General features: G+C 44.5%; 1 protein-coding gene across 1 annotated transcript in view; it reads left to right on the top strand.

The window, feature by feature from the left end:
- lrp1bb (low density lipoprotein receptor-related protein 1Bb) overlaps positions 1–26,912 on the top strand; it is a gene marked incomplete at both ends in the record, with an annotated part of 417,763 nt that overhangs the window by 204,687 nt on the left and 186,164 nt on the right. Inside the window, 7 exons of the mRNA XM_084179294.1 lie at positions 9,397–9,619; positions 12,055–12,244; positions 12,525–12,668; positions 13,923–14,159; positions 14,899–15,079; positions 20,833–21,052; positions 21,262–21,451. Coding sequence (XP_084035420.1) covers positions 9,397–9,619; positions 12,055–12,244; positions 12,525–12,668; positions 13,923–14,159; positions 14,899–15,079; positions 20,833–21,052; positions 21,262–21,451 — 1,385 coding nt within the window. The remainder of the gene's footprint in view (positions 1–9,396; positions 9,620–12,054; positions 12,245–12,524; positions 12,669–13,922; positions 14,160–14,898; positions 15,080–20,832; positions 21,053–21,261; positions 21,452–26,912) is intronic.

A 26,912-nucleotide genomic window follows, 5' to 3' on the forward strand; every position in this document is an offset into this window, starting at 1 on the left:
AAGCATTGGAAAATCTCCCTGGTCTTTATGGTTGAATCATTGTTTGAAATGCACTACTCGACTGAGGGACCTTACAGATAATTGTATGTGTGGGGTACAGAGATGAGGTAGTCATTCAAAAATCATGTTAAACACTATTATTGCACACAGAGTGTATGCAACTTATTATGTGACTTGTTAAGCAAATGTTTACTTCTGAACTTATTTATGCTTGCCATAACAAAGGGGTTGAATAGTTACTGACAAGACATTTCAGGTTTTCATTTTTAATTAATTTGACATTATTAGGTATTGTGTATAGAACAGTGACAAAAAATCTAAATAAAAAATTCACACAACAAAATGTAGAAAAAGTCAAGGGGTGTGAATACTTTATGAAGGCACTGTACACATACATGCATGCGTGCACTCATGCACGCCATGATGTTGCTGGTGATGTTGCATGTGTTTTGAGGGATGATGGTGTAGGAGGAGAGTGTGTGTGCAAGTCCGTCAGGGGAGCAGGGAGCTGGGCATGATTGGTTATCAGGAGCAAGCATTTCTCTGGGCTCCTCTCTCTTTAATTGGTGAGACATGGCTACAGCTGTTTCTGGTGAGGGAGAGAGCAGAGGGTCTGTCAGCCGTGGCAGTGGTGTGGAAACAAAAATAAATTGAGGAGTTTGGTGATAGCTGATAGCAGCAAAGCATGAGGCGCAATGTTTATGGAATATGTTCTGACACCACCCTCCATTTTATTTTGCTGTTTAGATTTTCTTCTTTCTTTCATGAAAAGGAATGCTATTCTTTTATTTTTCGCTTCTGGAAAGGTTTGATGGATATGGTCAACTCTTCCCACTGTTAAGAGGATCTCTGAAAAGGAATTGAAATGAGTGTCAACCTTGTTCAATCTTGCCTGTGGTAGTTTTAGTTAAGCTCTAACTTCCCAAACAAATAATACTGACTGAGGGGGCATATTTTTCCATCATCATATTTTGATGGGAGAATGGGTTTTTATTATGCGAAAGCAAAAACTAAAAAACAATTATGTTTATTAGTATAGTGAGGCCTAGAGTTCCTTTTCCATTCGATTGTGGAACATACAGTGCATTTGGAAACTATTCCGATCCCTTCCCTTTTTCCACATTTTGTTAAGTTACAGCCTTATTCTAAAATGGATTAAATAAATAAAACATCTTCATCAATCTACACACAATACCCCATAATGACAAAGCAAAAACAGATTTTTAGATTTTTAAACAGAAAAACCTTATTTACATAAGTATTCAGACCTTTTGCTATAAGACTCAAAATTGAGCTTAGGTGCATTCTGTTTCCATTGATCATCCTTGAGGTGTTTCTACAACTTAATTGGAGTCCACCTGTGGTAAATTCAATTGATTGGACATGATTTGGAAAGGCACACACCTGTCTATATAAGGTCCCTCAGAAGACATCGCATGTCAGAGCAAAAACCAAGCCATGAGGTTGAAGAAATTGTCTGTAGAGCTCCGAGACAGGATTGTGTTGAGGCACAGATCTGAAGGGTAACCAAAAAGGTCTGCAGCATTGAAGGTCCCCAAGAACACAGTGGCCTCCGTCATTCGTAAATGGAAGAAGTTTGGAAACACTCAGACTCTTCCTAGAGCTGGCCGCCCGGACAAACTGAGCAATCGGTGGAGATGGGCCTTGGTCAGGGAGGTGACTAAGAACCTGATGGTCACTCCGACTGAGCTCCAGAGTTCTTCTGTGGAGATGGAAGAACCTTCCAGAAGGACAACCATCTCTGCAGCACTCCACCAATTAGGCTTTTATGGTAGAGTGGCCAGACAGAAGCCACTCCTCCATAAATGGCACATGACAGCCCGCTTGGAGTTTGCCAAAAGGCACCCAAATGACTCTCAGACCATGAGAAACAAGATTCTCTGGTCTGATTAAACCAAGATTGAAGTCTTTAGCCTGAATGCTAAGCATCACGTCTGGAGTAAACCTTGCACCATCCCTACGGTGAAACATGGTGGTGGCAGCATCATGCTGTGGGGATGTTTTTCAGCAGCAGGGACTGGAGACTAGTTAGGATTGAGGGAAAGATGAACGGAGCAAAGTACAGAGATCCTTGATGAAAACCTGCTCCAGAGCACTCAGGACCTCAGACTGGGGCGAAGGTTCACCTTCCAACAGGACAACGACCCTAAGCACACAGCGAAGACAATGCAGGAGTGGCTTCGGGACAAGTCTCTGAATGTCCTTGAGTGGTCCAGACAGAGCCCGGACTTGAACCCGATCTAACATATCTGGAGAGACCTGAAAATAACTGTGCAGTGACGCTCCCCATCCAACCTGACAGAGTTTAAGAGGATCTTCAGAGAAGAATAGAAGAAGCTCCTCAAATACAGGGGTGCCAAGCTTGTAGCATCATTCCCAAGAAGACTCAAGGCTGTAGTCACTGCCAAAGGTGCTTCAACAAAGTACTGAGTAAAGGGTCTGAATGCTTAGACTACCGTTCAAAAGTTTGGGGAAACTTAGAAATGTCCTTGTTTTCGATTGAAAAGCAATTTCTTGTCCATTAAAATAAAATAAAATAGATCAGAAATACATTGTAGACATTGTTAATGTTGTAAATGGCTGTTGTAGCTGGAAACTGATGATTTTTAATGGAATATCTACATAGGCGTACAGAGGCCCATTATCAGCAACCATCAGTCCTGTGTTCCAATGGCATGTTGTGTTTGCTAATCCAAGTTTATCATTTTAAAAGGCTAATTGATCATTAGAAAAACCTTTTGCAATTATGTGCCGGTAATCTTTGTCTGTTTGATGGACGTCATGGTACAACCTAAATGTCACCCATTTTTTTTACATTTACGTCATTTAGCAGACACTCTTATCCAGAGCAACTTACAGTTAGTGAGTGCATACATTATTTATTTATTTTTATACTGTCCCCCCGTGGGAATCGAACCCACAACCCTGGCGTTGCAAACGCCATGCTCTACCAACTGAGCTACATCCCTGCCGGCCATTCCCTCCCATACGCCAGGCCAATTGTGCGCCGCCCCATGGATCTCCCGGTCACAGCAGAGACTGGATTCGAACAAGGATCACTAGTGGCACAGCTTGCACTGCGATGCAGTGCCTTAGACCACTGCGCCACTCGGGAGGCCACTGTACATTAACCCCACTATGCATGAACTTAGACGTTTTGAAAGAGAAACCTGCTTCTTGTGGTTCTAAAAGACTACTGTAAACGTTCACAAAATACATTTACAAAGGCGAAAGAAAATAGACTTCAGATAAGACTTGCAAAGACCATCATGACCAATTATTATTTTCATACTGTTTTTTATTTTAATGTAAGCTACATACTTTGTTTTGTCTCCTGAATTCCTAACTGTACTGTATCAGCAACAATCCTAATCCCAGAAACCCGTCATTGGTATGCCACGTAGAGGCTCACCTGTTCAGGGAGTTGTGTTTCTCGCTGAAGGAGGTAATTTTTTAGCCCAGCATGTATCTCGGGGTTCAAAGGTCACCACTATATCTCTCCTGACTTGACTTGTATGGATTAAGTGGGCTCTCTGGCTCCAGCTCCCCTCAGCTCCCTGACTGTCTCTCTCTCCCGTTATCGTCTGCTCTGGCCTGGTGCTGTATGTCTCAGAGAGCCACAATGAAACCATGAGCATGGCAACCCTGATGCTTCCACATTAGTTTAGAGGTTGCAAAATTCCCTGGTTTTCCCAGAAATCCTGATTGGAGGGTTCTGAATTTCCTGCTTATTCCGGCCTGATTCTGGGAATCTCCAACCGGGATTTCTGGAAAACCTGGGATTTTGGGGGAAATTACTTATCAACCCTAACCATGAGCAAGGCAGCTCTTCCTGCTGAGACTCTCAGTGCCCCGCGTCTGAAGTTTGTATTGTCGCCTCTCTTGCTTTCTTTCCATCTCTTTTCAAAATCAGATTTGTGAATACATTTTGCCTTTATTTTATTAGGTACAGTTGAAGTCGGAAGTTTACATAAACATAGGTTGGAGTCATTAAAACTCATTTTTCAACCACTCCACAAATTTCTTGTTAACAAACTATAGTTTTGGCAAGTCGGTTAGGACATCTACTTTGTGCATGACACAAGTCATTTTTCCAACAATTCTTTACAGACAGATTATTTCACTTATAATTCGCTGTATCACAATTCCAGTGGGTCAGAAGTTTACATACACTAAGTTGAATGTGCCTTTAAACAGCTTGTAAAATTCCTGAAAACGATGTAATGGCTTTAGAAGCTTCTGATAGGCTAATTGACATAATTTGAGTCAATTGGAGGTGTACCTGTGGATGTATTTCAAGGCCTACCTTCAAACTTAGTGCCTTTTTGCTTGACATCATGGGAAAATCAAAAGAAATCAGCCAAGACCTCAGAAAAGAAATGGTTGACCTCCACAAGTCTGGTTCATCCTTGGGAGCAATTTCGAAATGCCTGAAGGTACCACGTTCATCTGTACAAACAATAGTACGCAAGTATAAACACCATGGGACCACGCAGCCGTCATACCGCTCAGGAAGGAGACGTGTTCTGTCTCCTAGAGATGAACGTACTTTGGTGCGAAAAGTGCAAATCAATCCCAGAACAACAGCAAATGACCCTGTGAAGATGCTGGAGGAAACAGGTACAAAAGTATCTACAGTAAAATGAGTCCTATATCGACATAACCTGAAATGCCGCTCAGCAAGGAAGAAGCCACAGCGCCAAAACCGCCATAAAAAAGCCAGACTGCGGTTTGCAACTGCACATGGGGTCAAAGATCGTACTTTTTGGAGAAATGTCCTCTGGTCTGATGAAACAAAAATAGAACTGTTTGGCCATAATGGCCATCATTATGTTTGGAGGAAAAAGGGGGCTGCTAGCAAGCTGAAGAACACCATCCCAGCCGTGAAGCACGGGGGTGGCAGCATCATGCTGTGGGGGTGCTTTGCTGCAGGAGGGACTGGTGCACTTCATAAAATAGATGGCATCATGAGGAAGGAAAATTATGTGGATATATTGAAGCAACATCTCAAGACATCAGTCAGGAAGTTAAAGCTTGGTCGCAAATGGGTCTTCCAAATGGACAATGACCCCAAGCATACTTCCAATGTATGGCAAAATGGCTTAAGGACAACAAAGTCAAGGTATTGGAGTGGCCATCACAAAACCCTGACCTCAATCTTATAGAACATTTGTGGGCAGAATTGAAAAAGCGTGTGCGAGCAAGGAGGCCTACAAACCTGACTCAGTTACACCAGCTCTGTCAGGAGGAATGGGCAAAAATTCACCCAACTTATTGTGGGAAGCTTGTGGATGTGACACTCTGGCTCCGGGACGTTTGTATTTGAGCCAGGGTGTATTTGTTTTGTTGGGTAATTTGGGTGTATTTCTATGTTTGCAGTTCTGTGGGGTTTATTTCTAGGATTGGTCGATGACTCCCAATCGGAGGTAACGAGTGTCAGCTGTCGGCTCGTTATCTCTGATTGGGAGCCATATTTATACTGTCTGTTTTCCTGTGGGAATTGTGGGTTTTTGTTCCAGGTTCAGTCATAGTCACTGTAGGACTTCACTATCGTCATTTGTTTGTTGTTCTCGTGGTTGCTTTTATTTAAATAAAGTCATCATGTTCACTCCACGCGCTGCGTATTGGTCCGTTTCCTCAGACGATCGTGACAGAAAAACCCACCACAAAAGGACCAAGCAGCGTGTCAAGCGGCAACAGGACCCAGCTCCAAAGGTCTGGACATGGGAGGAGATTTTGGACGGAAAAGGGTCCTGGACTTGGGAGGAGATCCTGGAGGGGATGGATCGCCGTCCATGGAGCGAGACAGTGGAGAGGCGACGGAGAGAGGAACAACGGCGTCGGCAGGGCCATCGTCGGAGGGACGAGAGGCAACCCCAAAAAGTTTTTTGGGGGGGGCACATGGCTTGGGCGGTTGGGCAGCAGGAGGCTGCCACAGGGAGATGTGGAGAGAAGGCTATCGGATTACGGGAGCCATTGGCGAGTAGAGGAAGGGAGGTTGTTGCGGCACGGCGTGAGAGACTGATGGGTGTTACCAGTCCGGTCCGGCCCGTTCCTGATCCCCAGTTAAAGCCAGTGGTGTGTGTTCCCAGTACGGACCGGCCTGTTCCTACTCCACGCATCAAGCCCACGGTGTGCGTCGCCAGTCCAGCCCGGCCGGTTCCTGTGCCACGTAGGAAGCCTACGGTGTGCGTGGCCAGCCCAGCCCGACCTGTTCCGACTCCACGCATCAAGCACACGGCATGGACGACGGAGGCAAAGATGGGGCGAATCCAGGAGGCCACCAGGCCAGGGGTACACCGCCCTGTACGTCCTGTGCGGATGCCTCACACAGAGTGTGTGAGGGTAGGCATTCAGCCAGGACGGGTGGTGGCCGCTGTTCACTCCAGGCCTCCTATCCGTCTCCACAGCCCGGTCTGGCCTGTTCCTGCCACCCGCACCAAGTCTACGGTGTGCGTCGCCAGCCCGGTCCGGCCTGTTCCTGCCACCCGCACCAAGTCTACGGTGTGCGTCGCCAGCCCAGCCCGGCCTGTTCCTGCCACCCGCACCAAGCCTACGGTGCGCGTCGCCAGCCCGACCCGGCCTGTTCCTGCCACTCGCACCAAACCTACGGTGCGCGTCGCCAGCCCGGTCCGGCCTGTTGCTGCTCCCCGCACTAGCCCTGAGATGCGTGTCCTCAGCCCGGGACCACCAGTTCCGGCACCACGCACTAGGCCTTATGTGCGTCCCCAGGGTCCAGCATGCCCTGTTGCTTCTCTCCGCACTAGGCCTCATGTGCGTCCCCAGGGTCCAGCATGCCCTGTTGCTTCTCCCCGCACTAGCCCTGAGATGCGTGTCCTCAGCCCGGTACCTCCAGTTCCGGCACCACGCACCAGGCCTACGGTGCGCCTCAGACGGCCAGAGTCTGCCGTCTGCCCAACGGGGCCTGAACTGCCCGTCTGCCCAAAGGCGCTTAAGCCGCCCGTCTGCCATGAGCCGTCAGAGCCGTCCGCCAGACCGGAGCAGCCAGAGCCTTCCGCCAGACAGGATCAGCCAGAGCCTTCCGCCAGACAGGATCAGCCAGAGCCTTCTGCCAGACAGGATCAGCCAGAGCCTTCTGCCAGACAGGATCAGCCAGAGCCTTCCGCCAGACAGGATCAGCCAGAGCCTTCAGCCAGCCAGGAGCAGCCAGATCCTTCAGCCAGCCATGAGCAGCCAGATCCGTCGGCCAGCCATGAGCAGCCAGATCCGTCGGCCAGCCATGAGCAGCCAGATCCGTCGGCCAGCCATGAGCAGCCAGATCCGTCAGCCAGCCATGAGCAGCCAGATCCTTCAGCCAGCCATGAGCCGTCCAGCCAGGATCCGCCAGAGCCGTCCAGCCAGGATCCGCCAGAGCCAGCCAGCCAGGATCCGCCATTGAGTCCGGTGCTGTCCCTTAGCCCGGTGCTGCCCCTTATCCTGGTGCTACCCCTTAGTCCGGTACTGCCCCTTAGTCCGGTGCTGCCCCTTAGTCCGGTGCTGCCCTTTAGTCCGGTGCCGCCCCTTAATCCAGTGGGGTTTAGTTGGGGGGTGGTCATGTGGAGGAGGCTACGGAAGCGGATAGTGACTAAGGTGGGGTGGGGACCACGACCAGGGCCAGAACCGCCACCGTGGACAGACGCCCACCCAGACCCTCCCCTAGACTGTATGCTGGTGCGCCCGGAGTTCGCACCTTTAGGGGGGGGGTACTGTGACACTCTGGCTCCGGGACGTTTGTATTTGAGCCAGGGTGTATTTGTTTTGTTGGGTAATTTGGGTGTATTTCTATGTTTGCAGTTCTGTGGGGTTTATTTCTAGGATTGGTCGATGACTCCCAATCGGAGGTAACGAGTGTCAGCTGTCGGCTCGTTATCTCTGATTGGGAGCCATATTTATTCTGATTGTTTTCCTGTGGGAATTGTGGGTTTTTGTTCCAGGTTCAGTCATAGTCACTGTAGGACTTCACTATCGTCATTTGTTTGTTGTTCTCGTGGTTGCTTTTATTTAAATAAAGTCATCATGTTCACTCCACGCGCTGCGTATTGGTCCGTTTCCTCAGACGATCGTGACAGTGGAAGGCTACCCGAAAAGTTTGACCCAAGTTAAACAATTTAAAGGCAATGCTACCAAATACTAATTGAGTATATGTAAACTTCTGACCCACTGGGAATGTGATGAAAGAAATAAAAACTGAAATAAATCATTCTCTCTACTATTATTTTGACATTTCACATTCTTCAAAGAAAGTGGTGATCCTAACTGACCTAAGACAGGGAATTTTTACTAGGATTAAATGTCAGGAATTTTGAAAAACTGAGTTTAAATGTATTTGGCTAAGGTGTATGTAAACTTCCGACTTCAACTGTATATGGCATTGCACATTGAATGGTTGGTTTAAAGCAAAAGCATTTCCAATTAGATACTGTATAAGAGGTGATTCCTGGAACGAGCTGGCTTTAGACTGCTAACTTAACAGTGGGTATTTGTGGGAGGTCTGTTTAGACGGCCATACAAAACTACAATACCATGCTGGCCCTGATACACCATTTCCTTTTCGGTACATGTAGATAAAATCAGGAAATTAATAGTTTAATTGATAAGACTTACAATGATAAGGTTCAATGTGCTTTCTTTCTTTTCATACTATAGCTGCTATTTGGGGAATTTGTTTTGTCATGATTCTTCTTGAAGTTCTGTCTGTTTTCAGTACTGTATAACTTTTTCTTAATGTCATCTACTTCAATTTGTATACCTGTAGGCTCTATACAGTCACCCAAGTTCATTTATAACTTTCCTTGGTAGTTGGCGCTAAAATGCAGTAATTGTGCAGTAATTGGTTTCAAAAAGTTGTGTGGATATGCCTGAATAATAACCATGAATGAATAAGGCACCAGGCATGAATAACCATGGGCTATCATTGTGTTGGTGGATATGAGGATGACTAGAGTTGCAAAACTCTGGGAACTTTCAATAAAACTCAGGATTTCCTGCTTATTCCCTCCTGTTTCTGGGAATCTTCCATCTGGGATTTCGGGAAAACCAGAGAATTTATTGAAAGTTCCTGGATTTTTGCAACCCTAAGGATGACAGTAAAAGGAAGACTACAGTATTTGGAAATCCTCAACAATTATTTACATTAAAGGGCTACCTAATGGGCTTATGTTAAGCATATATGTACTGTTATTTCTCTTCCTGGAACCTGTTCAATTGGTTAGAGTGTGGCGCTAGCATTGCAAAGGTTACGGGTTCAAGTCCTGCTGGCATCACATACCCCTACTATGCCTACTATGTATTCACTCACTGTACAGTAAGTCGCTTTGAATATAAGCATCTGCTATGTGGCATATTTATAGAAATGTCTATATCATCTCCAAATAGGATGCTGTTCTTCACTGACTATGGGAACGTAGCCAAGGTGGAGCGGTGCCACATGGACGGCACCAACCGAACCAGACTGGTGGATTACAAGACAGAGCAACCCACAGCCGTGGCCCTGGACTTGGTCAAGAAGCTGGTGTACTGGGCAGACGCCTACCTGGATTACATTGAAGTAGTGGATTACAACGGGAAGAACAGGCATGCGGTTATCCAGCAGAGTCAAGTGAGTGTCAAGCCTCATTCTGTTTTTGTGGGGCCTGAGCTGGGCTCTGCTTCTGATGATTGCCTTCTTGAGTTTACAGTTTACATACCACAGACATTAGTCTGTGGATGTTTATATGGATAATGTGAGACAATCTGAAATGTGTTTGTCCATTTTGTGTCTCAGTGGTGAAGAGCGTGCAAAGCCAAGGTTGTGGGTTCAATTCCTGCAAGCATTACATACACATACTAACACATTACAGATATCAAACCTTCCTCCTTACAGACTGACAACTACAGTAACATCTTTCCAAAACCAGACTTGGTTGGGAGGGCAGTTCAGGGGGCATTTCAGGGCAACTGATTATTCCTTTCTTCTAGCTACTGTATGACTCTTGCCCATGTTGCTGTAGAGTAGAGACAAGGTATGCATCCCAAATGGCACCATATTCCCTATATAGTGCACTACTTTTGACCAGAACCCTATGGACCCTGGTCAAAAGTAGTGCACTATATAAGGAATAGGGTGCCATTTGGGATGCAAGACAAAGGATTTGATATCTCTTGAATATGGATTTCACTGGGATACTGCATGGTGATTCATTAGTGTGGATGAGTGAGATTTACATTTTAGTCATTTAGCAGACGCTCTTATCCAGAGCGACTTACAGGAGCAATTAGGGTTAAGTGCCTTGCTCAAGGGCACATCGACAGATTTTTCACCTAGTCGGCTCGGGGATTAGAACCAGCGACCTTTCGGTTACTGGCACAACACTCTTAACCACTAAGCTACCTGCCGCCCCGAGATGAGGCCGCTTACAAATGGCCCATGTCCTTAGTCCTTCATACTTTACTACACTTTGGAGACAGATAGGTCTAATTAGGGAATATTATTATTCAAAAGGCCCCTTGAAAGTGACCTACTGTAGTGTGAGGGAGATTCATATTGTAGGCTATGATGGTGGAGGGAAAGAAAGAGGCCAAGGCATATGAAATACACCTTATTGTGTGTGCAGGTGTTCTTAGCATAATGATGCCTCTTTCTGTTCATAAGTCTGTGGCCTCAGCAGACCTCTGCATATCATCTCCATGACATATGAAAGACAGATTTAACTTTTTCTACTGGCAGACGATGTAGTGTCCATTTTTTTATTCCACTTACAATTCAGCTCATACACCACAGGGTTCAACCCAATACAAAAAAGACAATACAATATGCAGGTTGAGTAATAAATAGGGTTGCAAAGGGAGGGTATATTACTGGAAACGTTCTAAGTTTACCAGTAAACTACCAGAATTTTGAAGGATTTTATGTAATCTATCACAAGACATCTAGTGGCCCTTTTGGGTATTTCAGATTATCACAGATGTCTGTAATTATCTCTGGCCCTCTGTGTGGCCTTCAAATCTAAAATATATTAAATTATTAAATAAGATGATTTTAAAATAACAAATAGCATGACAAAGCTGTAAACCATTATCCTAAATAAATTATAAACCATAAACTTAGTGAATACCATTGGTATTACCAAAAATTACACAGCCTTGAAATAGACTGGCTGATATTATTATTAGAAGCAAACTGTGTTCCTAAAAAACATGATGGTTCAATGGTTTCCTGGTTGTTTTTTTTCTCCTGCCACATATTTTTCCGCCCCAGGGTTGAGGTGAGGCCCAGTAGGTTTAGGCACACTTCCTGTGAACACTACTCACCCAACCCTGTCCTGTGTGTGTGTGTGTGTGTGTGTGTGTGTGTGTGTGTGTGTGTGTGTGTGTGTGTGTGTGTGTGTGTGTGTGTGTGTGTGTGTGTGTGTGTGTGTGTGTGTGTACATGGAGGGTGTTGGCATAGTAAATGTAGCGTGGAGGGCAAGCCGACAAGGTGAGCAAGGCATTTCACCCTAATTGCTTGATGGTCGTTGTTGATGATGGGCAAGACAAAATATTTAAGTGCCTTTGAACGGGGTATGGTAGTAGGTGCCAGACGCATCGGTTTGAGTGTGTCAAGAGCTGCAAAGCTGCTGGGTTTTTCACGCTCAACAGTTTCCCGTGTGTATCAAGAATGGTCCACCACCCAAAGGACATCCAGCCAACTTGACACAACTGTGGGAGGCATTGGAGTCAACATGGGCCAGCATCCCTGTGGAACGCTTTCGACACCTTGTATAGTCCATGCCCCAACTATACAACTCAATATTAGGAAGATGTTCCTAATGTTTTGAACACTCAGTGTATAAGCACCCACCCTATTATTATTATTATTAGTAGTATGTTCCCAGAGGATTATGCCCACTCCATAACCCTGTCTAGGTTGGGGAATACACACAAACACACACACGTTTTCTCTCATGTCTTAGATCCTGGAGCTCACAGAGTTGTTTTATAGAATAAACATTTTTATTTTGTGGGGTTTCATCTTTGTTCTGTTGCATGTCAATGCATTGTTCTGCTCTGTTTCAGGTGTCCTACATCCATGGATTAGCTGTCTTTGAGAACTACCTGTATGCCACTCATTCTGACCCCTCCATTGGGAATACCATGGACATCTTCAAAATCCATCGGTTTAACACCACAGAACCCAGGACACTAACCAGCCTGGGGAGTTCCAGAGGAGCAATACGTGTTTACCACAGACTCACTCAGCCAAAAGGTAAAGGACATTTGTGTCAGGGTACTACATGTGCTTGCTTGCTGGAGTCGAATATGCAGTACTTGTGACGCACAAGCTCAGAGATTTCTGCATCACTGTGACTTGATCCAGTCAGGGTGCTACATTGCATGCTGGTGTCAAATGCATGTGTAGCCTACATGTGACAAATGTTTTGTGAATCTGAGAGTTTTCTGCTTCACTTAATGTACGGTCAAATGATTGTGTTGCAGTTATATTTGATGAGTAGCTAATGGACTTTCCTACTCCTCCTATCCTCTAGTAAGGAGTCACGTGTGTGAGAAGGACCCATATGGAAAGCCAGGTGGATGCTCCCACATCTGTCTGCTGAGCGGTAGCTACAAGTCTAGGACCTGTCGATGTCGGACAGGCTTCAGTATGGGGAGCGACGGACAATCCTGCAAAAGTCAGTGTCACATCTATCCCTCATCCCATTATGCTATAAACATGTAATCTAATCATAGCCTATATTCCTGAAAGCACTGTAGAAAACAAGGTACAAAAGATGCAATTTAGTTCCCTCAGACTAAGAAAGTGTGTCCTATCACTTTAACACCTATCAGTATTTCTGTCCACATACAGTATCTCAGATATATCGAGATGTGTGCCTTGCATACTGTATAGGTCTGTCTGTTGACACTAGTGAGGATCTCTTCTACATGGACCATATATATCGCCCTGCCTCAGATAGTCAAATAGACAGTGATGAAGACGAACGCTGGTTGAGACTGGCCCATTTGAAAATGATGTCCCACTATTGACCTGTCAGGAGCTGTGATTCATTATTGCCATAATGGAGTTTTAAGATCATCTGCATTTGTTAGCTTGATGATCAATCCACGGACATTGTGTAGTTGACAATAAAAGCAGAAGATCAAATTGATCACACAATCAGAGGTCCACCGCATTTCGATTGGGCGTAGCAGAGCGCCTTGCCACGTTCTCCCTCCGTGACACATTTGATTTATACCTCCTTACTAGATATTCTGATGACACCAGCTCTCTCTTCCCTTAGCCTAATGAGATTCAGTGCTAAATGTTTGTGCTTCTTCTTGCCGCATCGCAGCCAGTCATGGTGGGGTTTGTGAACTGGGTCTCATACAATGCTTAATTGTCTCCTGGGGTAGCCTGACTCTCCCTCACAGGATGATAAATTGAAGTGATGCCTGTGTGGTCTGTCTCACACACGGCAGTATGGTCTCCTGGGTAGAGGGGCTTCTGGCAGAGTGAGGAGAGGTCTGGTTCTTTCTTTGTAGCCCTGGAGGATCCCTAGGGTCCCACCCAGAACCCCCAGAGTGACTGGTGTTGGGCCACAGTGGAGCTACCTCAGCTTTGCCTTTCAAATGAGATAATGTTCATGTCTGTGCATTAGAAGTTAACAGTCGCTTTTTAGTCTCTCGCCTGACTTTCATATAGTTATTTCAGAAGGCCAAGCTAGCTAGCGCAAGAACACTGAGTATGGCTCACAAGACTACTGCTTTCTCAGCGCTGATCACTTCTCCCTTCAAGGAGAATAGATGAGCCTGGCCGTCTCAGATTAGGACAACATGGAATGTTAGAGGCTTTAATTCTGGGATCAGCAGCATTGAAGAATTACACCAATTAACTGACAATAAGTAGAATAAAGAGTAAAGAACCCTTCTCTGTTTTTGCATTCTAGAACCCAAAAACGACCTCTTCCTGTTCTATGGTAAAGGTCGGCCAGGGGTCATCCGAGGCCTGGACATGAATGTGAAGTCCAGTGATGAGCACATGGTCCCGATCGAGGACCTGGTCAACCCCAGAGCCATCGACTACCACACAGAGTCAGGACACATCTACTTCGCTGACACAACCAGTTTCCTCATAGGCCGGCAGAAAATAGATGGGAACAGCCGGGAAACGATACTCAAAGATGGTGGGTTTATTTGTTATTATAATTTATATCAGGGATGGGCTACCCTTTTGTAGGCCCAAGGATCTATTAGGAATAGTATAATACACAAGGTGGAATTTCGAAATGTGGTTAGGCATCAGCAGATTTTCTCTTGTTATGTCAGTCAGTTTCAATCACTCAATTAGCCCATGTCAGCTAAATTTTTTTAGATTGGTAAGTCAGTCTAGCCAGCTATCTAAACATTTCTCTCCATCCTATGGCAAAATGTGTAGAATTGTAGGAAATTAGCTGTAAAACTGTAAAATTGTCTCTACGCTCCATGGCAAAATGTGTAGAATCGCAGGAAATTAACTCTAAAACTCTCCGCTGTTTGCAAAATTTAACTTAGGGCCCCCAAAAGGCAAGGGCCGACTCTTACTGCATGTGTGGGTATGGATGTGGTTACGCAGACCCGCGAGCCACTGCGGCCCCTCATGATGAGTTCAGATTTGTTGTGGCCCCCACCCCTATCAAAGTTGCCCATCCCTGCTTTATATGAAACATCTTTACTCCTGTCTCCTTGACTAAAGGAACACTTTGATGGATTTTGCTTGGCTATATATCTCTGTGAATGGTATTAATCATTAAAATGATAACAACATTGTGCTGTCTGTATGCATCAGTTAATAGACTTTTTAAATGATCCGTTTACAGTTGGAAAAAAAAAGAACGTCATGTCAGGGGCAGATAACAATAACATTGGGGTTCCATCACCTTGCAGACCTGGACAATGTTGAGGGGATCTCTGTGGACTGGATTGGTAATAACCTCTACTGGACCAATGATGGGTACAGGAAGACTATTAGTGTGGCCAGACTGGAGAGGGCCTCTCAAACCAGGAAGACTCTTCTGGAGGGGGACATGTCTCACCCCCGAGCCATCGTAGTGGATCCACTCAACAGGTAAGCTCACTGAAGACTGGGCCAAATCATACAATACCTGTATAATACAACATCAGTTTTACCAATGCACTGATGTCAAAGAACGATGTGGTTGAATTATGAGTTGTGTGTTCACATATCTATTCAGGGAGTGACCCACTGCAAAATGTTCACAGAAAAGAGAATATGCACAGCTCACTAAGCCTATGTGATGCTGCTTTTAAACAAAGAAACAAACACACAAGAAAAGGGTCAGGTATATTAGTGTCTTTGGGTGTTACAGTAGAAAAGCACATAAAGCACAGGAGCTATCTCGACCCATTCTGGGAGGGTCCATGCTATCCGGGATCCTTGGGACGTCCCAACTCTGGCGTTACCCCAATGAAGTTTACATTTAAAATGTTTTAAGTTAGGTGGCCTTGACATACAGTGAGGGAAAAAAGTATTTGATCCCCTGCTGATTTTGTACGTTTGCCCTTTGACAAAGAAATTATCAGTCTATAATTTTAATGGTAGGTTTATTTGAACAGTGACAGACAGAATAACAACAAAATAATCCAGAAAAACACATGTCAAAAATTTTGTAAATTGATTTGCATTTTAATGAGGTATTTGACCCCCTCTCAATCAGAAAGATTTCTGGCTCCCAGGTGTCTTTTATACAGGTAACGAGCTGAGATTAGGAGCACACTCTTAAAGGGAGTGCTCCTAATCTCAGTTTGTTACCTGTATAAAAGACACCTGTCCACAGAAGCAATCAATCAATCAGATTCCAAACTCTCCACCGTGGCCAAGACCAAAGAGCTCTCCAAGGATGTCAGGGACAAGATTGTAGACCTACACAAGGCTGGAATGGGCTACAAGACCATCGCCAAGCAGCTTGGTGAGAAGGTTACAACAGTTGGTGCGATTATTCGCAAATGGAAGAAACACAAAATAACTGTCAATCTCCCTCGGCCTGGGGCTCCATGCAAGATCTCACCTCGTGGAGTTGCAATGATCATGAGAACGGTGAGGAATCAGCCCAGAACTACACGGGAGGATCTTGTCAATGATCTCAAGGCAGCTGGGACCATAGTCGCAAAGAAAACAATTGGTAACACACTACGCCGTGAAGGACTGAAATCCTGCAGTGCCCGCAAGGTCCCCCTGCTCAAGAAGCACATATACAGGCCCGTCTGAAGTTTGCCAATTAACATCTGAATGATTCAGAGGAGAACTGGGTGAAAGTGTTGTGGTCAGATGAGACCAAAATCGAGCTGTTTAGCATTAACTCAACTCGCCGTGTTTGGAGGAGGAGGAATGCTGCCTATGACCCCAAGAACACCATTCCCACCGTCAAACATGGAGGTGGAAACATTATGCTTTGGGGGTGTTTTTCTGCTAAGGGGACAGGACAACTTCACCGTATCAAAGGGACGATGGACGGCGCCATGTACCGTCAAATCTTGGGTGAGAACCTCCTTCCCTCAGCCAGGGCATTGAAAATGGGTCGTGGATGGGTATTCCAGCATGACAATGACCCAAAACACACGGCCAAGGCAACAAAGGAGTGGCTCAAGAAGAAGCACATTAAGGTCCTGGAGTGGCCTAGCCAGTCTCCAGACCTTAATCCCATAGAAAATCTGTGGAGGGAGCTGAAGGTTCGAGTTGCCAAACGTCAGGCTCGAAACCTTAATGACTTGGAGAAGATCTGCAAAGAGGAGTGGGACAAAATCCCTCCTGAGATGTGTGCAAACCTGGTGGCCAACTACAAGAAACGTCTGACATCTGTGATTGCCAACAAGGGTTTTGCCACCAAGTACTAAGTCATGTTTTGCAGAGGGGTCAAATACTTATTTCCCTCATTAAAATGCAAATCAATGTATAACATTTTTGACATGCGTTTTTCTGGATTTTTTTGTTGTTATTCTGTCTCTCACTGTTCAAATAAACCTACCATTAAAATTATAGACTGATCATGTCTTTGTCAGTGGGCAAACGTACAAAATCAGCAGGGGATCAAATACTTTTTTCCCTCACTGTAATATTTCCTTCTCAGAAATAGCTAGCTACAGCACATTAGCGGGCTTCACAGGTCCAAAAAGTTGGACCCGTTCTGAAATGGATACGTGGCTTTCCCACCTGACCCAATATGCATAAATTATTTTCTTTTTAAAACAGAGACCTGTTCTGAATGGACCCGAGGACAGTCAGACCCGTTCGAAAAGGCCCGTGGAAAAAAAGACCCAAACAGACCCGTGCCGGTTCCGACCCGAGAGACCTGTTCAGATCCGAGAGTAGAAAGAGAAAGAAACCACAGACCGGGCGCTGCCAACGCCCTTAATAAACAAATGATATTGGCCAAATTATCCACAGTTACATGGCCTTAGAAACTGCCTATAACAAATAACAAAAATATATTTTATGTGTTTCGATGTGTAGCATATTCAAAACTTTATAGCCTATTGTTTTATTGGTTTTTACTTTCCTAAAACAATAATTGTCCACCTCACGGTTCAGCTGTCGGAGATTTGAGCACTAAATGCATCAGGTCCATTGCATGCATACTGTATTGACCTATAGGCCTAGGCGTCCACTGTATGATATTAATATTTAAAATATAAATATAAAGGAAGAGAAGCTTAGGCCTAGCCCTAGAGCAAACCGAGAGAAAGATAGAGATATGCCGGTGCCATGTTCCTGACACCGACATGCATTTCTTTGTAGGTTACTTGTCAGATAATTCTATTATATTGCGACAAACACAAGATGAACTTATTTTGGCCAAAGAAAATGACTTAACAGAACCCAACAAATGACAGCAATAGGCTAATGCTATTTATTTTACAACAGGCCTATTTTTTGCCCATCTCTAACTAAATATAGCACAAAATTAAAAAGACAGTTCGAACTTCATTTAGCCAACGAAAATATAGGCTATCAACAAAATGAAACAAAATACTTTTTGCGTATATAAAGAACTGGTTTAGATTCTTAAATAGGCCTACAATAATAATAATGATAAATCAAATGATAATAAATAGGAAAATAAGTAAATACAACTTAGAAAATTGCATCAAACCTGAATAGCGAGTTGCACACCCAGTCCAATTGGCCGTGCCAACGTTCTTCTCATCTTTGTCCACTAAAACTTGTCCCCGAGGACATTCCCCTTGTAGGCTTCTTTTCACTATACTATTTATCCTCTAACTTTCATTTTACTTCAATGAAAAAGGCCTCCATCTTCGCAATCAAGAGTAGCCTAGGCCAAGGCTCCTTTCACTCGCTCTCTCTCTCACCTCGGCAGCAGGTGCACGTGACGTGTGCAGCCGGAACCAGTTTCATCTGGACATAAACTATAGGTTTTATTGTGTCACAATTGGCTGACACAGATAACAAGCTCACACAGTTCTCATCAACTCACACACATTAATTTAACAGAGGAAGGGTGCAATCGGGTCCAGTCAGTAAATACATTTGAATTGCACATACCCGAGACTTGTGGCAATTATATCAGATCCAACCCAGATCCGAGACAAAAGACAGAATTTAGGATCTTGGAATTTCAGGTCTGTTGGACCTGTGAAGACCTCTACCACACATTACGTTATTGCAATAACATGATTCCTCCCACACCAGGGGGTTTCATTTATTTTGTTATCATAACGGAGGAATAATCGCTTTAACCACTGACCTTCTCGCTGACGGGTTGGCACATCTTTATTAAAATGTGGTTTTTGGTTGTCAGTGAGCATTGGCCCATCCATCAGCAGAACCAGATATTGTTATCTGACCTGCAGGATGTCTCCTCAGGTGAAATAGGTCGTTTTTCAGATCCTGCTCTGTTCTTCAGAGCTATATTTCTCTCCCTGAATGTCAACTCCAGTCTTTGTTAACATGATAGGGATTAACTTTGCCGACTTACTATCTCAATCACTTACTGTATTTTTCTTTATTTTTCCCTATCACGGGTCTCTCTCGCGCGCGTCTGCACACTAATGAACACGCACACAAACACACACACACACACACACACACACACACACACACACACACACACACACACACACACACACACACACACACACACACACACACACACACACACACACACACACACTCACACACACACACACACTTTTGCTTTGGTTATTGCTTTACAGAGCTTTAGCCAAGGAGTGAAGAATGTGGTGTGTGTGTTGAATTATTCATTGGGTCATGGAGATGACTTGCAGAGACAGAGAGAGCTTGATTCGCCCTCTATCACATTCTGTTTTATGTACCGCACATGTAGCAGGCAACTCCATCATTGATGAGACAGAAAAGGCTGTGCAGCCCAGCAGTAACACTCAGAGGATACAAATCCCTTAAGCATGGTTACTAGAGACTAGATCATGTCAAATTATTGACCAAACCGCTTTTCAAATATCACAAGTCCATTGGGAATAGCTGAGTAAACCCCTGAAAAGATAATGATGCACAGTAGGACCTGGTTTCTGATGTGGGGCCAGAAGATGGACTCAATGATTAAATGGTGTATGTTGAATTGTGTCTGTTTGGATCAATGTTTATGTGGTGTGTTTTCAATTTTGTATGTACAGTGCCTTCAGAAAGTATTCACACCACTTGACTTTTTCCAAATTTTGTTGTGTTACAGCCTGAATTTGAGATTTTGTGTCACTGGCATACACTCAATACCCCCATAATGTCAAAGTGGAATTATGTTTGTAGATTTTTTACAAATTAATTAACAATCAAAAAACTGAAATGTCTTGATTTAGTAAGTATCCAACCCCTTTGTTATGTTATTAAGTTGCATGTTATGTTAATAAGTTGCATGGATTCCCTCTGTGTGCAATAATAGTGTTTAACATGGTTTTTGAATGACTACCTCATCTCTGTACCCCACACATACAATTATCTGTAAGGTCCCTCAGTTGAGCAGTGAATTCGAGCAGATTCAACCACAAAGACCAGGGAGGTTTTCCAATGCCTCGCAAAGAAGGGCACCTATTGGTAGATGGGTAAAAATAAATAAAAAATACATTGAATATCCCTTTTTGGGGAAGTTATTCATTACACTCTGGATGGGGTATAACATCACCCAGTCACTACAAAGATACAAGTGTCCTTCCTAACTCAGTTTCACCATGAGGCCAATTGTGACTATAAAACAGTTACAGAGTTTAATGGCTGTGACGACAGGAGAAGAAACTGAGGATGGATCAACAACATTGTAGTTACTCCACTGAGTGGCCTTGTAACAGTTTTGACTTAAATCATCTTGAACATCTATGGCAAGACTTGAAAATGGCTGTCTTGCAGTGATCAACAACCAACTTGACAGAGCTTGAAGAATTTAAAAAAATAATAATGTGCGAATATTATACAATCCAGCTGTGCAAAGTTCTTAGAGACTTACCCAGAAAGACTCACAGCTGTAATCACTGCCAAATGTAATTTTAACATGTATTGACTCAGGGGTGTGAATACTTAGGTAACTGAGATATTTCTGTATTTCATTTTCAAAAAATGTGCTAACATTTCTAAAACATGTTTTCACTTCGTCGTTATGGGGTATTATGTTTAGGTGGGTGAGAAAAATATATATATTTAATAAAAAATGTATTCAGGCTGAAACACCACAAAATGTGGAATAAGTTAAGGGGTATGTATACTTTCTGAAGGCACTGTATGTTTGCAAAACAGATTTAGTCCCCGATTGGTATGGTTTGTTGTGGGTTTTTATTGTTACTCAATTGTAAGAAATGTATTTTGTTTCTTTCTTTCAGTTGGATGTACTGGACTGACTGGGAGGAAGATGAGGTCAATGACAGCATAGGAAGGATAGAAAAAGCGTGGATGGATGGATCTAACAGACGGATATTTGTCACGTCTAACATGCTGTGGCCCAATGGCCTCACCCTGGACCATGGGACCAGCACCATGTACTGGTGTGATGCCTACTATGATCACATAGAGAAGATTCACCTCAACGGCACTGGCAGACAGGTGAGTGAAGCTGTGTTCCAGCGGGCAAAACTGTTTGAAATGACGTCATTACAGACAGATAATGACGTCATTTCAAGCAGGTTTGCCCGCTGGGATATCACCATTATAGTAAACTAAAATTGCCATAGTTATCTCTGCCATTTCTGTAGTTTTCCTTCCTTCTGCTCTCTCAGGTCTTTGACTACTGGTGTGTCTGATATCTCATCCAGGTTGTGTACAACGGCAAACAGTTGAACCATCCATTTGGGATTTCTCACTACCGGAACTCCATCTTCTGGACGGAGTACATGAACGCTTCTGTCTTCCAGCTGGATCTAACCTCTGGGGACGTTACTCTACTGAGAAGCGAGAGGCCTCCTCTCTTTGGCCTGCGTGTTTACGATGCTCAGAGTCAGCAAGGTTTGTCTACTTTTACTTCCCCTCCTACCATCCCCAATCAATAAAGATGACCTATGGAATCTTATATAGTTCAAATCAAATCAAATCAAATGTTATTTGCCACATGCACCGAATACAACAGGTGTAGACATTACAGTGAAATGCTTACTTACAAGCCCTTAACCAACAATGCAGTTTTTAAGAAAATAAAAACTGTTAAGTAAAAAATTGATAAGTAAAAAATAAAAAATAAATTAAATTAAAGAACAGCAGTAAAATAAAATAACAGTAGGGAGGCTATATACAGTTGGTACCAGTAGAGAGTCAATGTGCGGGGGCACCAATTAGTCGAGGTAATTTAGGTAATATCTACATGTGGGTAGAGTTAAAGTGACTATGCATAAATAATAAACAGAGTAGCAGCAGCATAGAAAAGGGGGTTGGGGTGGGGTGGGGTGGGGGGACAATTCAAATAGTCTGGGTAGCTATGATTAGCTGTTCAGGAATCTTATGGGTTGGGGGTAGAAGCTGTTAAGAAGCCTTTTGGACCTAGACTTGGCGCTCCGGTACCGCTTGCCGTGCGGTAGCAGAGAGAACAGTCTATGACTAGGGTGGCTGGAGTCTTTGATAATTTTGAGGGCCTTCCTCTGACACCGCCTGGTATAGAGGTCCTGGATGGCAGGAAGCTTGGCCCCAGTGATGTACTGGGCCGTACGCACTACCCTCTGTAGTGCCTTGCGGTCGGAGGCCGAGCAGTTGCCATACCAGGCGGTGATGCAACCAGTCAGGATGCTCTCGATGGTGCAGCTGTAGAACTATTTGAGGATCTGAGGACACATGCCAAATCTTTTCAGTCTCCTGAGGGGGAATAGGCTTTGTCGTGCCCTCTTCACGACTGTCTTGGTGTGTTTGGACCATGATAGTTCGTTGGTGATGTGGACACCAAGGAACTTGAAGCTCTCAACCTGTTCCACTACAGCCCCGTCGATGAGAATGGGGCCGTGCTCAGTCCTCTTTTTTTTCCTGTAGTCCACAATCATCTCCTTTGTCTTGATCATGTTGAGGGAGAGGTTGTTATCCTGGCACCACACGGGCAGGTCTCTGACTGTTTCCCTATAGGCTGTCTCATCGTTGTCGGTGATCAGGCCTACCACTGTTTTGTCGTCGGCAAACTAATGATTGTGTTGGAGTTGTGCCTGGCCATGCAGTCATGGGTGAACAGGGAGTACAGGAGGGGACTGAGCACGCACCCCTGAGGGGCCCCCGTGTTGAAGATCAGCGTGGCAGATGTGTTGTTACCTACCCTTACCACCTGGGGGCGGCCCGTCAGGAAGACCAGGATCCAGTTGCAGAGGGAGGTGTTTAGTCCCAGGGTCCTTAGCTTAGTGATGACCTTTGAGGGCACTATGGTGTTGAACACTGAGCTGTGGTCAATGAATAGCATTCTCACGTAGGTGTTCCTCTTGTCAGGTGGGAAAGGGCAGTGTGGAGTGCAATAGAGATTGCATAATCTGTGGATCTGTTGGGGCAGTATGCAAATTGGAGTGGGTCTAGGGTTTCTGGGATAATGGTGTTGATGTGAGCCATGACCAGCCTTTCATAGCACTTCATGTCTACAGACGTGAGTGCTACGGGTCGGTAGTCATTTAGGCAGGTTATCTTAGTGTTCTTGGGCACAGGGACTATGGTGGTCTGCTTGAAACATGTTGGTATTACAGACTCAGTCAGGGACATGTTGAAAATGTCAGTGAAGACACTTGCCAGTTGGTCAGCGCATGCTCAGAGTACACGTCCTGGTAATCCGTCTGGACCTGCGTTCTTGTGAATGTTGACCTGCTTAAAAGTCTTACTCACATCGGCTACGGAGAGCGTGATCACATAGTCATCCGGAACAGCTGATGCTCTCATGCATGCTTCAGTGTTGCTTGCCTCGAAGTTGGCAAATAAGTGATTTAGCTCGTCTGGTAGGCTTGTGTCACTGGGCAGCTCACGGCTGTGCTTCCCTTTGTAGTCTGTAATAGTTTTCAAGCCCTGCCACATCCGACGAGCGTCGGAGCCGGTGTAGTACGATTCAATCTTAGTCCTGTATTGACTCTTTGCCTGTTTGATGGTTTGTCGGAGGGCATAGCGGGATTTCTTATAAGCGTCCGGGTTAGAGTCCCACTCCTTGAAAGCGTCAGCTCTACCCTTTAGCTCAGTGCGGATGTTGCCTGTAATCCATGGCTACTGATTGGGGATGTGTAGCTTTATGCAACAAGTTATGAATGCTTATATGCTGTATGTAACATTAAATTAAAGTCTTACCATCTATCTACCATGGTATCTTACATGTACAGTGCATTCGGAAATTTTTCAGACCCCTTACCCTTTTCCACATTTTGTTACCTTACAGCCTTATTCTAAAATTGATTACATTTTATTTTTCCCTCATAAATCTACACACAATACCCCATAATGACGAAGTGAAAACAGGTTTTCTGAAATGTTTCTGAAATGCCTTATTTACATAAGTATTCAGACACTTTGCTATGAGACTCGAAATTGAGCTCATGTGCATCCTGTTTCCACTGATCATCCTTGAGATGTTTCTACAACTTGATTGGAGTCTACATGTGGTAAATTCAATTGATTGGACATGATTTGGAAAGGCACACACCTGTATATATAAGTTCCCACAGTTGACAGTGCATGTCAGAGCAAAAACCAAACCATGAGCTCAACGGAATTGTCCGTAGAGCTCCGAGACAGGATTGTGTCGAGGCACAGATCTGGGGAAGGGTACCAAAAAAGTTCTGCTGCATTGAAGGTCCCCAAGAACACAGTGGCCTCCATCATTCTTAAATGGAAGAAATTCTGAACCACCAAGACTCTTCCTAGACCTGGCTGCCATCCAAACTGAGCAATCGTGGGAGAAGGACCTTGGTCAGGGAGGTGACCAAGAACCCGATGGTCACTCTGACAGAGCTCCAGAAGGACAATCATCTCTGCAGCAATCCACCAATCAGGCCTTTATGGTAGAGTGGCCATATGGAAGCTACTCCTCAGTGGAAGGCACATGACAACCCGCGTGGAGTTGCCAAAAAAGCACCTAAAGGACTCTCAGACCATGAGAAACAAGATTCTCTGATCTGATGAAACCAAGATTGAACTCACGTCTGGAGGAAACCTGGCACCATCCCTACAGTGAAGCATGGTGATGGCATCATCATGCTGTGGGATGTTTTTCAGCGGGAGGGACTGGGAGACTAGTCAGCATCGAGGGAAAGATGAACGGCGCAAAGTACAGTGAGATCCCTGCTCCAGTGCGCTCAGGACCTCAGACTGGGGCGAAGGTTCACCTTCCAACAGGACAACGACCCTAAGCACACAGCCAAGACAACACAGGAGTGGCTTCGGGACAAGTCTCTGAATGTCCTTGAGTTGCCCAGCCAGAGCCCGGACTTGAACCCGATCGAACATCTCTGGAGAGACCTGAAAATAGCTGTGCAGCGACACTCCCCGTTCAACCTGACAGAGCTTGAGAGGATCTGCAGAGAAGAATGGGAGAAACTCCCCAAATACAGGTGTGCCAAGCTTGTAGTATCATACCCAAGAAGACTCAAGGCTGTAATTGTCTTAAGATGGTCAAACTATGGATAATTTAGCTATTTGATTTTGAATTTTAGGACCCCATTAGGAATTTTAAAAAATAAATACAATTGTTTTGATAAAATATAGATTTTGGCCTTTACTGCTAAAGCCCATAGAAATGCATTGAATAACACATTCAAAAGGACAGTAAAACAATTTATCATAAGAAACAAGGTTTTGAAGTGTCTGTCCTGAATCTAGGAGATGTAAATGTGTATTGTATTTCTGTTTTTTTTTGTTTTTTTGTTTTTACACATATTTAACCCTTTTTTTGGGTAGTCACAAAACTAGCTAAATACTTCCATTGTCATTTTTTTACCGGTACCGGTTACCTTCAGACGAGTACTGTGACACTTGTGGGGGTTCTAGAGCAAAACTGAGAACTCCATTGTGTTCGTACGAGTCTCCCCTTTCCATTGAGTGGTCAACCCATTCAGACGCTACAGACGTTTATGTGAGATTACCCATTTTCGAGATCTCATGGTCTGACAAACACTGCTCTAGCTCTGCCACCTTTCACCACAGATGTGGAAGTGCGACACTGACGGATGTGGTGGATTGAGTCGCATCAAATGCAAAAGAACAGATATCTCTAGTATAAACTAACAGATTTTGATGGGGATTATTTTGTTATGTAACTTAGAATGACGCACTGGTGAGTCACCCCTGAATCAATTGTAGAAGAACCATTGGCAGTAATTACAGCAGTGAGACTTTCTTGGTAAGTCTGTAAGAGCTTTCCACACCTGGATTGTGTAACATTTGCCTGATATTCTTTTCAAAATTCTTCAAGCTCTGTCAAATTGGTTGTTGATCATTGCTAGACACAATTTTCAGGTCTTAATATAGATTTTTAAGTAGATTTATGTAAAAACTAATTCGGCCACTCTGGAACATTCACTGTCTTCTTGTTAAGAAACTACAGTGTCGATTTGGCCTTGTGTTTTAGGTTATTGTCCTGCTCAAAGGTGAATTCATCTCCCAGTATTTGGTGGAAAGCAGACTGAACCAGGTTTCCCTCTAGGATTTTGAATGTGCTTAGCTCCATTCCGTTTCCTTTTTATCCTGAAAAATTCCCCAGTCCTTAATGATTACAAGCATACCCATAAGATAATGTATCCACCACTATGCTTAAAAATATGGAGCTTGGTACTCAGTAAGTGTCACACCCTGGCTCTGGGACTCATTATGTTGAGCCAGGGTGTGTTCATTCTATGTGTTTATTTCTATGTTGGTAGTTCTGTTGTGTCTATTTCTAGGTTGTTGTATTTCTTTGTTTGAGTGACTCCCAATCAGAGGTAACGAGTGTCAGCTGTTGGCTCGTTGTCTCTGATTGGGAGCCATATTTAAACTGTCTGTGTTCACCTTGTGTTTGTGGGTTTTTGTTCCTTTACAGTCATTGTCACTGTGGACTTCACGAGTCGTGTTTTGTTTTATATTTAGATACTTTAATTAAATAAAGTCATGTTTATTTCACACGCTGCGCATTGGTCCGCTTCCTGTAACGACGATCGTGACAGAAAAACCCACCATAAAAGGACCAAGCAGCGTGTCCAGGAGCAGGCAGCCTGGACATGGGAGGCGCGCCGTAGAGAGGAGCAGCGGCGGCAAACGGGTCAAAGTCGGAAGGTCGAGAGGCAACCCCAAGAAATTTTTAGGGGGGGGCACTGGAGGCGATAAGGGAGAGGGTGAGAGTAGAGGCACGGCGAGAGGAACTGTGTAGGCAGCTGAGGGAGCGGAGGGTTATGAAGAAACCCAGTCCCGCTCCTCACACCAAGCAAGTGGTGTGCGTCACCAGTCCGGTCCGGCCCGTTCCTGCTCCCCGCACTAAGTTAATGGTGCGCGTCGCCAG

Source organism: Coregonus lavaretus (genome assembly GCF_964263955.1).
Source record: "Coregonus lavaretus genome assembly, chromosome: 16".
In the NCBI taxonomy this organism is placed as follows: Eukaryota; Metazoa; Chordata; class Actinopteri; order Salmoniformes; family Salmonidae; genus Coregonus; species Coregonus lavaretus.